At 51.5% G+C, this 13,875-nt stretch overlaps 1 protein-coding gene across 1 annotated transcript; it reads right to left on the bottom strand.

The window, feature by feature from the left end:
• Positions 1-147: 147 nt before the first annotated feature.
• On the bottom strand, positions 148-8,471 carry NCF1 (neutrophil cytosolic factor 1). Its single transcript, XM_038158434.1, has 11 exons — positions 8,285-8,471; positions 7,747-7,827; positions 7,363-7,438; positions 5,976-6,141; positions 5,783-5,838; positions 5,350-5,472; positions 4,864-4,971; positions 3,926-4,043; positions 3,217-3,324; positions 1,529-1,671; positions 148-605 (listed from the first exon to the last, which is right to left on the bottom strand). The coding sequence occupies exons 1-11, from the start codon at positions 8,354-8,356 to the stop codon at positions 487-489; spliced, it is 1,170 nt and encodes a 389-aa protein (XP_038014362.1). The 5' UTR covers positions 8,357-8,471; the 3' UTR covers positions 148-486.
• Positions 8,472-13,875: the final 5,404 nt, after the last annotated feature.

Raw genomic sequence — 13,875 nt, 5'->3', positions numbered from 1 at the left:
GGGAGCCAAGCAGCCACCTTCCAGGAGGAAGCTGCTGTCCTTTCATCCCCCCAGCTGAATTTCCTTACTGCCCGCATCTTTTGCAAGTGCCCTTGCCCTGTCACCACCCGGAGGAACACCTTTCCTGCCGCCATGCCCACACTGCTCCTCAGGGACTATCAAGTGTCTCTCCTTTATTGATGAAAACCACAAAAATAATTCAAAATACGAAGAGGTGATAGAAGGGCATGTAGAGATGAGGACTTGGTGCTTGTAAGGAGCTGGTAGAGCAGGGCTGGTCCCTCCTCGAAGTGCTATCAGGACACCGTGGGCTGGCTGAGGTGGAGGACGAGGAAGGGCGCTGGGCTGGGCTGATCTGGCCGCAGCCTCCCTGGGCTGAGGCGGCTGCCAGAGCCACCTGGATCCCTGGTCCGGCTCCTAGCCCTAGCTGCACTGGAGCTGGAGGAGGTGAAGCTTTGGGTGGCTGGTGTGGGGCTCACAGGATCCTCACAGGATCTTCCTCCATGTGCTCTCGGTGCAGCGGTTCAGGATAAGGTCCTTGCTGGGACGGGGAGGAACAGCAGGTTGAGCCTTGGGCTTGTTGTCCTCTGGCTCATTTTTCTCAACTGCAAGTAAAAAAGATGTACAGATGGGTCAGAGCTCTGCACCACACACCACCCTCAGGAACATTCAGCAGCTTCCTACATCATGGCCACCAAAGCTCCTGCCTCTCCTCCTGTCCCTGCTGCATGTATGGGTCTTCCTGTAGGTCATGGTGTCCGCATGTGCCCACCAGTGCCCAGCTGGGAGCTGTACTCAGGGAAAGCCTGTCTTTAGGTCTGCATGAGGTCTGCCCACCTTTAGCTCCAGGAAGGTCATGGATACTGCATGGGGACTAGCAGATCTAAAGGGTATGTCTCAATGACTGCCTCTCTCCTTCTTCATGAAGAGACACCTTTTACAAGGGCCTGAACTTGTAGGACAAGGGGGAGTGTCTTCACACTGTCAGAGGCCAGGGATTAAATATTAGGAAAAATTATTTTCTGCGAAGGTAGTGGGGCATAGGTTGCCCAAAGCAACTGTGGCTGCCCTGTGCCTGGAAGTGTTCAAGGCTAGGTTGGATGAGGCTTGGAGCAACCTGATCAAGTGGAAGCTTTGAATGAATTAGTTTTTAAGGTCCCTTCCTACCAAAACCAAATTCTATAATTCTATGATTCTTCATGTAACACTTCCTTCTGGGAGCTCTGCTGACAGCTAACACACATGGCAATTGCAATGGTAATGGCAGCATGGGGAAGGTTCGGTGCACAAAGGAAAGCCCAGGTCCCCAGTGTGGGCTGACCTCCTTCCAGGACCATATTCTGCTCTGTCTGACCTGTAGCCAGAGGTAAGAAAACTCCTTGAAAGAAACACCTCCCTGCACAGACTTTCCCCATAGGAAAAGGACAGATGGGCATGGTGTGACCTCAGCGTGCCATCCTGCTCCAGCTGTCAGCACTGGTGGGGGCATGGGTCATGCCTGCAGGATTCCAGTTCCATTGAAACTTACTGATGACATTGGCCTTGTTCTGGGAATTCCCCCGCATTTTCCGCTGGTTCTGGATGTACTTCTTGCTGTTCCTCCTGTAGGTCTCCTGGCTGATTTGTTTCCGGCCCTGCTTGTGGATGCTCCTCACATTTCGGATGGTGGATCTGCAAGGAGTGAGAAACAAAACTTTCAGTTTTCATGCTAGCAGCTCTCACACCACACACCTCCTTTCCCCACACTTCCTCCTCTGCTTCACCCAAACCCCAATTTCTGCTTTTGGGTTCTGCCTGGTGGATGCCAGCCGTTGAGAGCAGCCATCAGTGAGACACAATCTACGATGTGTTCAGAGGCAGCTGAATGGTGCTCTGCAAGCAAACACTGAAGGGTGAACCCTGAGCACAAGTCTGGAAAGTAATGATGGGGATTGGTGAGGAAGATTGGATATAAGGCTGGAAGGATGAGATGGGCAGGAGGGTTATCCAAGAAAGCCCCAGAAGTGATCTATAGTTCTTTGATGAGTGAACATACAGCACCTATCCTGGCCACAAAATTGAGGTCCCTGGTGTGGGGCTTAGCATGGCTCCCAGAGGCTCAAGGGTCAGATAGAGGGGAATGGAGTATGGGGCATGTGTCAGTGTGCACCCAGACGTGTGGTGTTCAACCCCCAGGAGAGAAACTACTGAGAGAAGTGAAAGGCTGAGCAACCTAGGGCTGCTGAAGGGAAAACCCCAGCACTGGGGACTGTCCCTGGGCAGGCAGACAGAGGGCCCTGCTTTGTCTTCAGTACCATGGCAGGAGTGAGGTGGCTCCTGATGTCCACCCCATGGCATTGTCCTCCTGCTCTTCTCAAAGAAATGTGCCTCTCTGCCTTCAGCCCCTTCTGGTCTGAGCACATCCCCCATGTCACGGCAAAGCTCTTGCCCATAACAGGATACCACATTCACAACAGGACTTGGCCTGGCTGCCAGTGCCACAGAGGCAGCAGTCACAATGGCAGGGGAACAAGCCACTGTCCTTGGAACAGGCCACCTCATCTCCCCCAAGGCTACCAGCAAACATCTCCGTGGTGAAATATGTGGATCTGGACCATTTTACAGTCTCACACTCAATCCATGCTCCAGCAAAACTGGATTTGGAGAGATTTTATAGCACGCTTGACATGTCATCTTGCAGAAAAAAGAGATAGCAGCAAATTCTGCCCTTTTTACCCATTCTCTTTGCACTGGAATTCATGAGTTGTTATTGCTTTTTATCTTTTTAATAAAAATAAAATCCCTTGCATTAGCTCAAATCCTCCCATTAGATTAGGCCACTTGGCAGCTTCATTTAGTCAAGTCTCTCCTTGCCTCTGAAAGATTCAGTGCGCACACTTAGGAAATAAGAAAATGGCAAATTTGAAAATTAAACAAGATTAGCCCAGAAAAGAAACTTTGCAGAAGGACAAGGAGAAAAACACCTGACAGGTGGACCTGCTGGAGCAAGGATCTTGGAGCTCTGCATCAGCAGTGCTGGGGTGCCTGTGGTAGTTGTAGAGCACAGAGCTGGTGGGAGGACAGCCCTGCTGTGTCTGTGCCCTGCTTACATTTCTTCAGGCAGTTCCTCACTGACAGAGCAAGCAGGTGACACCACAACACCCTGTCTGGTTTAATTTTATCTCCCTCAAGGAAGAGGGAGATGTTCTTCTGCCCTTTACACAGAGCTTCTCCTACCTCCGTGGAGGAGCGCCCCGGTTCCTCAGTTCACTCTTCACAGAGGTGTTCACCTCCCCGGCTTTCTGCAGGTACATGGAGGGGTAATAACCTGTGGTTTCGTCCTTCCTGCAGTGCAACACAAAGCAACATCACTTGCAGTCATGGCTCTGCAACCACTTCCGCATTCAGGAGAGAGATTTGATCATTCTTGTGGGTGGTCACAGAGTCCCAGAATGGTTTGGTTAGAAGGCACCTTAAAGGACCTCATTCCAACCCCCTGCCACAGGCAGGGACACCTTCCCCTAGAAGAGATTATTCCAAGCCCCATCCAACCTGGCCTTGAACTCTTCCAACTCACACCTTCCATGAGTCACGGTTCAGGCCTGTCCCTTGCTGGTGCCATGTTCTTAGCCAGGATGAAAGTTGAGGTTTTGCAAAGTAAGATGTGCCAGAACAATTAGAGGCAAAATAACAGATATGTGGGGTTTTGTTTTTTTTCCATCTGCCTCCTTCTTGGATATTTCTGAAGCCCCCAGGAGAGGAATTTCCAGCTGAAATGTTTAATATTTGGCAAAGAACAGACTCTGAGGAGCAGCCCTGCAAAAGGAGGCGCTGGGCAGTGGCACCAAAGACACCATGGCTTTCAGAGCCCTGATGTGGAGCACCATGGATGTCCCTTCCCTCTGCCTGAGTGCTGCTCACCTGAGCTCTTCATGGCATCTCTCACCTGATGACCCACCAGCCATCAAGGAGCTTGTGGATGACTTCAATGGTATCACCCTCCTTGAGGGTCAGCTCATCCTCTTCCACAGCAGTGTAGCTTTTCTGGACCACGTACGCTTCACCTACACATGAAATGGGGATGGTGGATCATGTGCTGACACCTCAGGGATGGGGGCTCAACCTCCCCAGCCACTGAGGAGCCACCAGAGCATTAAGAAACACCCTACATTTTAGGCAAGACTCAGGGCGCTTCAGGTTTGTATTCAGACTTCCCCCAGTCTTGTCATTGCCCATGGCTCATCCTGGCCCCTTCACCATCTCTCCAGAAGAAAACTTTTGGGTGCAAGCAGAGGAAGCACTCATATCGCTGCTCGAAAGTGTGTTCAGAATTCAGGTGGTGAAATAAGGCAGAGGGAAGTGTTGTGCTAATAGAGCCTTTTCCAGTGTTGTGAAACCCTCAAAGCTGAAGCCTGTTGAGCAATTGGCACAAGTCTGCAGGATCCTTCTTCTGCTCCACATGATAAAGCCCTGTTGTCATGGCAGGGCAGTGCAGGGGACAGGGAGCAGGGCCAGGACGTGATAAGGACAGCACAGAGGCGAAGCACTGTGAATGCCTGTGCCTGATTTGGATGCTGCACCACACTGTTCTGCTAACCCAACACCTCAGCCTTCACCCAGCCAGCTCAGCATGGCCACTGGCTAAAGATCAGCCAACACACAAATCTAATGCTGGCCCGCAAGTCATGGGAAGCTCCCAAGGTTGGCACTGAGGCACCAAGCCATGAGATTTATCTCTCCTGGCAGTTCCTACAGCAGCATCTCCCTGCCCAGTGATCCTGCTCAGTCTGAATTGCCCAGCTTTGCAGTGAGCCATCACAGTGGAGAGCTGCAGCGGGCTGTGCTCCGACACACATACACACCCTGGTCACCCCAACATTTTACCTGCATAATTAGGCTCCTGCTCTTCAGACTCATCGGGACCATCCAGTGGCTCCAGATACGCAGCAGGTACCCAGCCTCGTTTATTCTTCAGTTGACAAAACCACCAGCCTGCAAAGAAAGCAAGCATGGGCAAGAGCAGAGAGTGCTGCGGGGACTGGCACCAGGTCTGTCCTGGCCAGGGCAGGTGCAGGCATCTCTGTGTCCTGGACCAAAGGGACGGTGCTGGGGCCAATCTCTGTTGACATGGTGCAACCAGAGAACTTGGCCAGTTCATCCTGCTCCTGCTGGGCAGGAAACTTTACAGGCTGAGGCATGGCCAGGATGTTGCAGTTTTCCAGAACTGCCCCTCACCCTCAGCCTTCACTGCTGCAACTAGCTCACATGCTGTGTTTGGACACAAGATGCAAAGGCAGTACTCATTCCTGCTGAAATTGTGGCAGGGAGTGGGCTGGCCCTCAGGGGCTCTCCAAGGGGATGGAGACATACCGTTCTCGCTCTTCTCCACGACATCCACCATGTCCCCAGCCTTGAGAGCCATCTCAGATGTGGAGCTCTTCTCATAGTCAGCGATGGCTCGGTACGTTTGCAGGACAATGGGGCCCGTGATGTCTGCATGAGAGAAGTGACAGATGTTCCCTCCTCCAGCCCCCAACCCAGAAACACCCTATTCCAGGCAGGCCAAAAGCAGCCCCAGGACAGCCCAAAGTGCCCTCTCAGCCTCTTTCAGCCCCAAACCAACTGAATTTCAGGACAATGACTCATTCCCCCTAAGGATTTGGCTTCCCCACAGCTGCAGCTGCAGCTCTGGCACAGTGACGATGCTTTTGGTGAGGGTATCTGCCATGGAATGACAGCCTCTCTCCCCAGCAGGCTTTGCTGCTTCTGGGGCAGTCACTTGCAGCCGTCTGAGACCTCTTACCAGTGGGGCTTTTCTTGGAATCCTTTGGCAGGAGGAAGACCTCAGGCTTCTTGATCCTAGATGGGATCAGAGCAAAGGCAGTTCAATGCCGACCAGCCCTATCCAGCAGCACCCTCCCTGCAGGCTACTGCCAGCATCCAAGGCCAGGAATGCAGGAAGGATTTCCCTCAAAATAGCAGGCAGCTGGACTCACTGGCTGTCTGTGACAGGGTTCATGTCATCGTGACGGACCTTGAAGAAGTTGACCACATGCAGACACCGGGAGATCTTGTGGGGTAGGTTCACCAGTGTGTAGCAGTACTCAGCCAGTGTGCCCTGCCTGTTCTCAGTTGAGCGCTGCCCATCAAACCATTTTGGGGCTGGGGGAGAGGACAAAGGGCTCAGAAAAAGCAGACAGAATGCCTTGTTTTTAATACTTTCCCAAGTACACTGCTCTGAATCATTAATTTTGCCCTGCAAACAAGTGGGTCTGGCCACGTGGCTGCATTATGCCAATAAGGTGAAACTTTGTGGGAGCACAGCTCATGCAAGCCCAGAAATGATCCTGTTTGACCCTATTTCATTTTTAGGGTAACTCCTACATGTGTGTTCAGACTAAGCCCAACTGCTGGGCCAGAAATACAGCAGATGCACCAGGGCACCAAGAGGGGCTCAGGGGACCAGCCTGCAGTCAGAGGAGATATGTTTATCCTCCCACCCCACTGGTTATGGTGTTCTTGACTCCAGAGCTCTAAGATATTGCTGGCAATCCCAACCCTGAGCAGTGTTGAACCACGTGATGGGAGGTGCTTTTGTGTGGTCAGTGGTACCCCATGCCCCCCCAGCAGTCAGACACCTGTCTGGTCCTCAGTGCTCTCAGTTCCCCAAATGGAATAAGGATGCTTTGAACAGCCCCAGCACTGTGGGGGCAGCGTGGTGGAAGAGGCCCAGTGTGGTGGTTGGTGTTAGTCCAGCTGCAATGGAGCCCCCCCAGACTGGCACCCACACTGCATACTGCGGGTTTACTCCTCCTCCAGAGATGCTGACCACAACTGCAGCTCTTTTTCAGACTCCCTTCTTCCTTTAAGGCAGGAAATTAGATAAAATGGGGAAGTTTTCTGACATGCACCTTGCTTGGAGACAAAGTGTCAGCTGTTGCGATCAGGAGTTCATCCTCTGTCATTGAAGACATATTGCATTGCTTCCTCTTACAAAGTATCTGTGTTGCCACAAGGGCATTGAGCCAACGCCAGTGATGGTGTCACCAAGAGGGGGCTCAGATCAGCTCCACTCAGTTCAGCCTCCCCAAAGCCAGACAGTTTGCACCAGCCAGGGGTCATAGGGGTCACAGCTGATTCTTCTGGACGTGCCTCTGGGGTGCCTTCAGAGAGGAAGGAGGGGTCTGCAGGATTGCTGAGTGTTGGGAAGAACCACTGCCACTGCTCAGATCTTTCTGGGGTTTTGATTTCCAGCCTGGTGTACAGGAAATACTGCACCACCCACCTGCCTGGGAGGCAGCCAGCACAGCTCAACCCACCAAGGGATTTCCCAGCTAGCTGCAGTTTCTATTCACCCCCCCAGCCACGGTGCTTGCCCCTCACCTGGCAAGTGTGGGATGATCCGTTTCTCAATGTTGATGTCCCCGGATTCAATGGGGAACATCTCCTTCAGCGCTTTCTGCAGAGCAGAGCCAGGCACAAGAGTCAGGATGGCACCAGGGGAACACGCTGTGACACCCAGTCCTCTGCCCCTAGTTTGACTCCTTTCCTGGTGCTCGCCCTGCTGCCACTAGCATATCTTGGCTGGATCCCACACCTCGGCACTCTGTGCCCAGGGACACAGAGCCAATGGCTCCCACCTTCAAACGAGATTGAAGAACTGGACCCAGAAGCCCCTTTTGAGCTAGGTTTGCTTTGAGGCAATTTCAGATGGCATTCACCCTCCTTTTTCGCCACCCCAAACCCATGTGTCCTGGGAGGACTCACGTGGAACTCATATATCTCAGTGAAGCGGCGGTAGACAACCTTTTCAGAGAGGTCATTCCACTTCACCAGGAACATGTAGACCTGAGGAGCAAAGCAGAGGCTGCAGTTGTGCAGACAAGTGGGGCACCACTCCCCACTGTGCCCGGGGAGCCCTGTGGATGGTCCAGCTTCAGATAAAATTGAATGTCTTCCTTCCACCGCCCCAATGCAAGTAGCTCTGCCTTGTCAGCAAATAAACTGGGCACTAGAGGAGTGGGAATGGATGGAGAGGGGACAGAAACATGCAGGTGGGTGGGAAACAAAGAGGAAAAAGCCCTTTCCAAGACTGCAAAGTAGCCAATGGCTTGCAAAGGAGGTGCCTGAAGTCTTGTGTGCTCAGGACAGTTTAGTCTCTGGCTGCCTGCCGCTCATGTTATCAGCCATGACCCCCTTAAAAGGAAGCATTTAGGCTCTCAGTCACATTTACCTAAGGAAATTTGTTGACCAGGGTTTTTACCCTGGCCAGTCCTCACATGCCAGAACGCTGCTGAGTACTCACATAGTGCTGGCTGGGGAAAAACCTTTTCTCGTAGCCCAGCAGTTCGATGTGCCGGATGAAGGCGTCCCCCATTGCTGCTCCTGCCCGCAGCGCTCTGCTCCGGCCCCTGCTCCTGCCTGGCCGGGTGCTCTCCCCTCCCCTCGGCCCTCGCTCGGCTCTGCTTCGTCTTAAAGCCCTGGGGAAGCGGAACTGCCGCTGCAATCGCACCCGTAATTGTTCACTCGCTGTGGTTTGTACTGAGCCGGTGCTTCCCAGCCCAGCCCCTCCAGTGGCTCCGGGACCGGGGAGGAGGTGAGCTGGGAGGCCTCGGGGATAACCTGGAGGGACCTCTGGAATCAGAGGGCAGTGAAGGGTGAGGGCCAGGCTGGCTGCCCTGATAGCCAAAGGACTCCTCTGACTGCTGATGCTGCCCCATGATGGCACAGGGTACTGCAGCAGAGGGTCAGGGACAGGTGCCTTGGATATGACCTTCATCCTCTCTCTCAGAGCTGGAGCTGCTGAATGAAGCATGTGATGGACTCCCTGAGCCCCAGGGATGGCAGCACTGTCTGTGTGTGTGGGAATGGCACTCCCTGAGCCCCAGGGATGGCAGCACTGTCTGTGTGTGTGGGAATGGCACTCCCTGAGCCCCAGGGATGGCAGCACTGTCTGTGTGTGTGGGAATGGCAGGTGGGCAGTCTGGGGCACAGCACAGCCAGGATGGGGCAGCCATGGGCTCAGTGTGCAAGAGACCCTCCCCTTGCATCACCATTTCCTTTCAGTCACTTGCAGCTTCTTCAAAATCTGCCACCAAAAGGTTCCCTTGAGGAGCCCCCGAGGACCTGAGTCAGCCCCAGCCCTGCTCACCGCCTTACCTGGGCACAGGGCTGAATGGGAGGGGACCCCAGGCACAGGGAAACCCCAGAGTGGGCTGGAGACAAACCCCTATGACCCGCTGGGAGAGCAGGAGAGTCACTTGCTAAGCCATTCTGAAATGCCAGTGCACCCGCTGCATTCATGTCCTCCTCCCTCTCCATCCTCTGCCCTGAGCAGAAAGACCTGAAGGGATGTGAGAGCTGCAGGGATCAATTCCACACTGCTTGCAGGCAAAGGTGTACCCAGGAGTGCTTTTGTCTCCGCCAAGGGCACCCTCAGTTACAGTGGCACTAGAGGTGGGCAGTCACCTGACAGAGCCAGGCCCTGCTCTCCACAGGATCCTTGGAAGAGCCCAGCTCCAGCCAGCTGTGAACATGGACACTCAGCTCCATCCCCTCTGGAAACCTGTGCCCCAGTGCAGCCAGTGTCCCCCAGCAGGCCAGCTTGTTACCATGAGCTGGGTGTTGGAGCAAACCCAGCCCACACTCAGCCAGGAGCAGAGGTGCCTCAGGCTGAGGCAGCACCCCTGTCCCCTGACCCTGGCAGGCAGCGGCCCCGAACCACAACAGAGCTGACAGGGGCTCTCCCCACTGACCAGCAGCAGCAAGCCCTGGCACGGGATCAGCCCAATGCCCTTGTTAGCTTGTAAAGACAAAAGCTTGCTCCGGCCACATTAATGACTTCAAATATTAACTGTAGCCCTCCCCTGGAGCCTGGTACTTGCAGCTGGGCAATAGTACATGGTCATTTACATTTTGTTTCTTATTATTTTAACAGGGGGACTTCCCTATATGCAAGGGAAGTCCCTTGCCTATTACACAACCACAGATATTTAAAAAGATCCATCCAGGGCTGTTTGGATTCTGCTGTGTTAGTCACGAGATAACTGCTGCTTATGCAGAACACCATCAACTTTGTCATAACAGCTAATTTCATAATTACAATTGTTTGTACTAAATTTAAAACTGCATTACAGACAGTACATTTCTGGAAACCACTTAATTCACATGTTCTTTCCTGTTTCCTCATTCCTCATCCTGTGATGTGAGAAATGAGAGGTTTCAGATGCCACTGTCTGAAGGATTAGTTCACAGTGAAACCCACCTGTAACTCTGTGTGATAGACTGCTGAGCCTTCCATCAAATGTCTAACATGTCTAATACATGTCAAGAAGCAAGATTTTAGAAGGAAATTCTCAGAAGAGGAACATCCCATCTGAACAAGTCCAGTTCTTTCAGTTTTGCACAGTCTGGTTTTTGGTAGCAGGGGGGCTATGGAGGTGGCTTCTGTGACAGCTGCTTGAAGCTGCCAGACGTCCAGCAGAGCCAATCCCTGATGGCTCTAAGATGGACATGCTGCTGGCCAAGGCTGGGCCAATTAGACATGATGGTAACACCTCTGTGAGAACATATTTGAGAAGAAAATCAAAACAAAGTGGGGCGTGCAGAGTTTTTTCTAGACAAAGAATAGGACATGTGAGGGAAACAACCTGGAGACACCAGGGTCAGTGGGGAAGGAGGGGCAGGAGGTGCTCCAGGTGCTGGAGCCAGAATTCCTCTGCAGCCATGGTGAGACAATGGTGAAGCAGCTGTGCCCCTGCAGCCCCTGGGGATCCATGGGGGATGCAGAGATCCACCCCCAGCCCATGGGGATCCATGGGAATGCAGAGATCCACCCCCAGCCTGTGGGGAACGTGCCCAAGCTGGAGCAGGTGGATGCCTGGAGGAGGCTGTGATCCAATGGGAGACCCAGAGGAGAGAGGGCCCTGCTTCCAGGCTGGAGCAGCCTGTCCTTGGAGTTCTGGAAATGGAAAGCAGCCTGTCCATGGAAAGAGAGACCCCTGTTACAGCAGTTTTGGAAGGACTGCTGCTTGTGAGATTGGAACCACTCTGGAGAAGTCCATGAAGAACTGTCTCTCCCATGGGAGGGACCCCATGGTCTCACAGGGGAAGGACTCCTCTCCCTGAGCAGTGGAAGATCTCAGGCGATGAACTGACCCAAACCCTCCTGCCCTGTCTCCCTGTGCTGCTGGTGGGAAGGACAGAGGGGTTGGGGGACAAAAAGGTGTTTTTAAGGACTTATTTTACTTCTCATTATCTTCCTCTGATTTATTTAGTAACAAATTCACTGTATCTCTAAGCTAAGCCCGATTTGCTCTTGGAGTGTTCTCTCCTTGTCCTTAATGAAGTCTTCATTAAATTTTTCTGTCTCCTCTGCCCAGCTGTGGCAGGGGAGGGTGTCAAACCACCATGTAAGTTTATTGAGTTCATGAAATGATTCATGTTTTGGGAAACAAGGCTGGGGTCTGAACACAGGATCCCATTTGAGAGAGATGGAGAAGATCCATGTCCTCCAGACCAAGCTGGCAGCAGCGCTCTCAGCAAGGCCCCACTGCTCTGGAGTGGGAGCAGCACACACAGGACTTCAGAGGATGCATTTCAGTCAAGGCTGTTGCAGTGTTGGAGGTTAAGAGTTTCTTAGGCAAATGGACTACCCTCCACTGCTCCATGGCACTGCTCCACCCAAAACTAGGACCAAAACCTCTCAGGATATAAGAGCAGATGGAAGGAATGCCAGCCTAATCTTTGTTCAAAATGAAATTTTTCATTTTTTGGTAGTTTAAATTTCAGCTAAATTCACTACAGAGCCAAGGGACTCTTCTTATGTCACTGATAGCACAGAGCTGTTACACAATCACAGAAATGACAGCCTGCCCTCTTCCTTGGCAGTGGCCTCTGACGGGACAGATATGAAAAGAAACAAAAAAGAAGAGGTTCAAATTTTATATGTGGAAAACTTCAACTCCCAAGAGAAAAACAGTGGCCAGCAACTGCATCACAGAGACACTGGACCTCAGCTGGTGGGTATGCTGTGAGAAAAGCCAGGGTGCCATATCTGAGGAATGCCCAGCTCCACCATAGACACCCCGAATCCTACACTACTTGGATACAAAATTCCCATTTAAGAGAAAGGAGCCAGTCCACTGCACAGGACAGTCTTCTAAAGTTCAGAAAAACATGGGAAATAAATACTTGTCTGCTCCTTCGTCACCACAAACCTTCCCTGCTGGGACAAAAACTAGTCAAAGCTCTTGTAAGTTATTGGAATTTAATTTATTCATTCATTTATTCATTTATTTATTAGTACAGCCAAGTCTTTTTCGGGCCTATCTCATGTACTACACTAGTTTGAAAATGAGTGTGACTTTCATACATGGCCAACATCTTAGAAGTCTGCTAAACTGTTAGGACTATAGGTAATTTCTTAATATTGAATTGATATTTGGAAGGTAAAAATATTGGTGTAATTATTTTGTCAGGCTAATTTCTCTCAACTGGATATAACCCAAAATGTCTGAAACCAAAAAGAGCCCTCAGCACTGAGTGCCAACCCATGAGCATTACTGCCCACCACGTACAGACTGCAGTCCTTTCAGCAACACCACTGCAACCACTCTCACTTCATTTTTCTTTCAGCTCCTGAATACAAAGTTTCAGTAGAGCCACGCTGCTGTTGCACACTTGACAAGGCAATACCCTGGAATGATTTATTTTCCCAGCTCCTTTGCTGTGACACTGCTCTAATTTTGAGTGAGCACTAACATCTCCAGCAGCAGACAGCTGGGCAGGCAGCTGTGCTGGAAGTGCCTCCTGAAGAGGGCTGTGAGTAAAGAGGGGATGAACCATCCTGCTTTTTCAGAAGGGGAAGTCAGGCCAGCTGAAACCTGGGGAAAGCTGCATTATGTCATTTCCCCATTCTAAACATGTCCAGAAGCAAGTGTGAAACCTGGTCCTGAACTACTGCTGGAGGTTCACTGGCTCAGCATGTCTGCTCAAGTGAGCAGCAGGTACATGTGGTGGTGGTTATAAGGTGGGCAGTGCCCACATGGCTGGGTTAACAGGTAAGGCACAGCAGGTGGGCTCATTCCATGGGGCTGGGAATGCTGTCTGCTGAGGCAGGAAGGCAGCATGGCAGCAGTCACCACCAGCTCCTATCTGGAGAGAAGGAAGGTAGGACCAGGATGAGCTTTCTCAAAATGCCCCAGCATGGAGCTAACCCTGCCCCTGCTGACATCACCAAGGTCCCAGTATCCAAGATCTGCATCTCGTGAAACACGAGCCCATGTCCTATAGGGGCTCCCTATCTCCAGAATGACAGAAATGTGCTGCTCTGAATTTACCTGCTGAATTTCAGGTTGCTCCCACACAACAGACACTGCACTCAATTGAATTCAAGGCTTCAAAATTTTCCTTGAAGATCCAATCACCTCACCCACCCAGAGTTGGATTTCAGTCTCATCAGCAGGATTGGACCTTACTTCTCTTGCTGGCAGGACATAACCATGCTGCAGCATGTTCTACCTGCCTACAGAATTACTGCTAGGACTTGATTTGCTGTAAAAGATATAACTGCATGGACAGACTTGAAAAACATCAGAAAGGTCTTTATGTCTTCATCAGGGAACATCACTTACCATTTGTGCATAATGCAATCATCTCGAATTCATGCCAGTAAAAGAGAAACCTTTGCAAATAATCTGCATTTTTAGAGATCATCATATAGCCAGAACTGTACCTCTCCTAAAGTTTGTGGAATTTGAAAAAAAAAAATACATGGTTTTACATGTTGTGGCACATAACCAGGACCACAGGGGACTTAATTTAATTGTTGTACTCACAGAATATTCTGAGTTTTGACATAATAGGACTTAGAGCAGGTTGTAGCATGTTTCCATA

The sequence above is a fragment of the Motacilla alba genome, chromosome 19 (genome assembly GCF_015832195.1).
Source record: "Motacilla alba alba isolate MOTALB_02 chromosome 19, Motacilla_alba_V1.0_pri, whole genome shotgun sequence".
NCBI lineage: Eukaryota > Metazoa > Chordata > Aves > Passeriformes > Motacillidae > Motacilla > Motacilla alba.
Note: the sequence above shows the minus strand (reverse complement) of the source record. Positions and strands in the feature narration are given on the sequence as shown.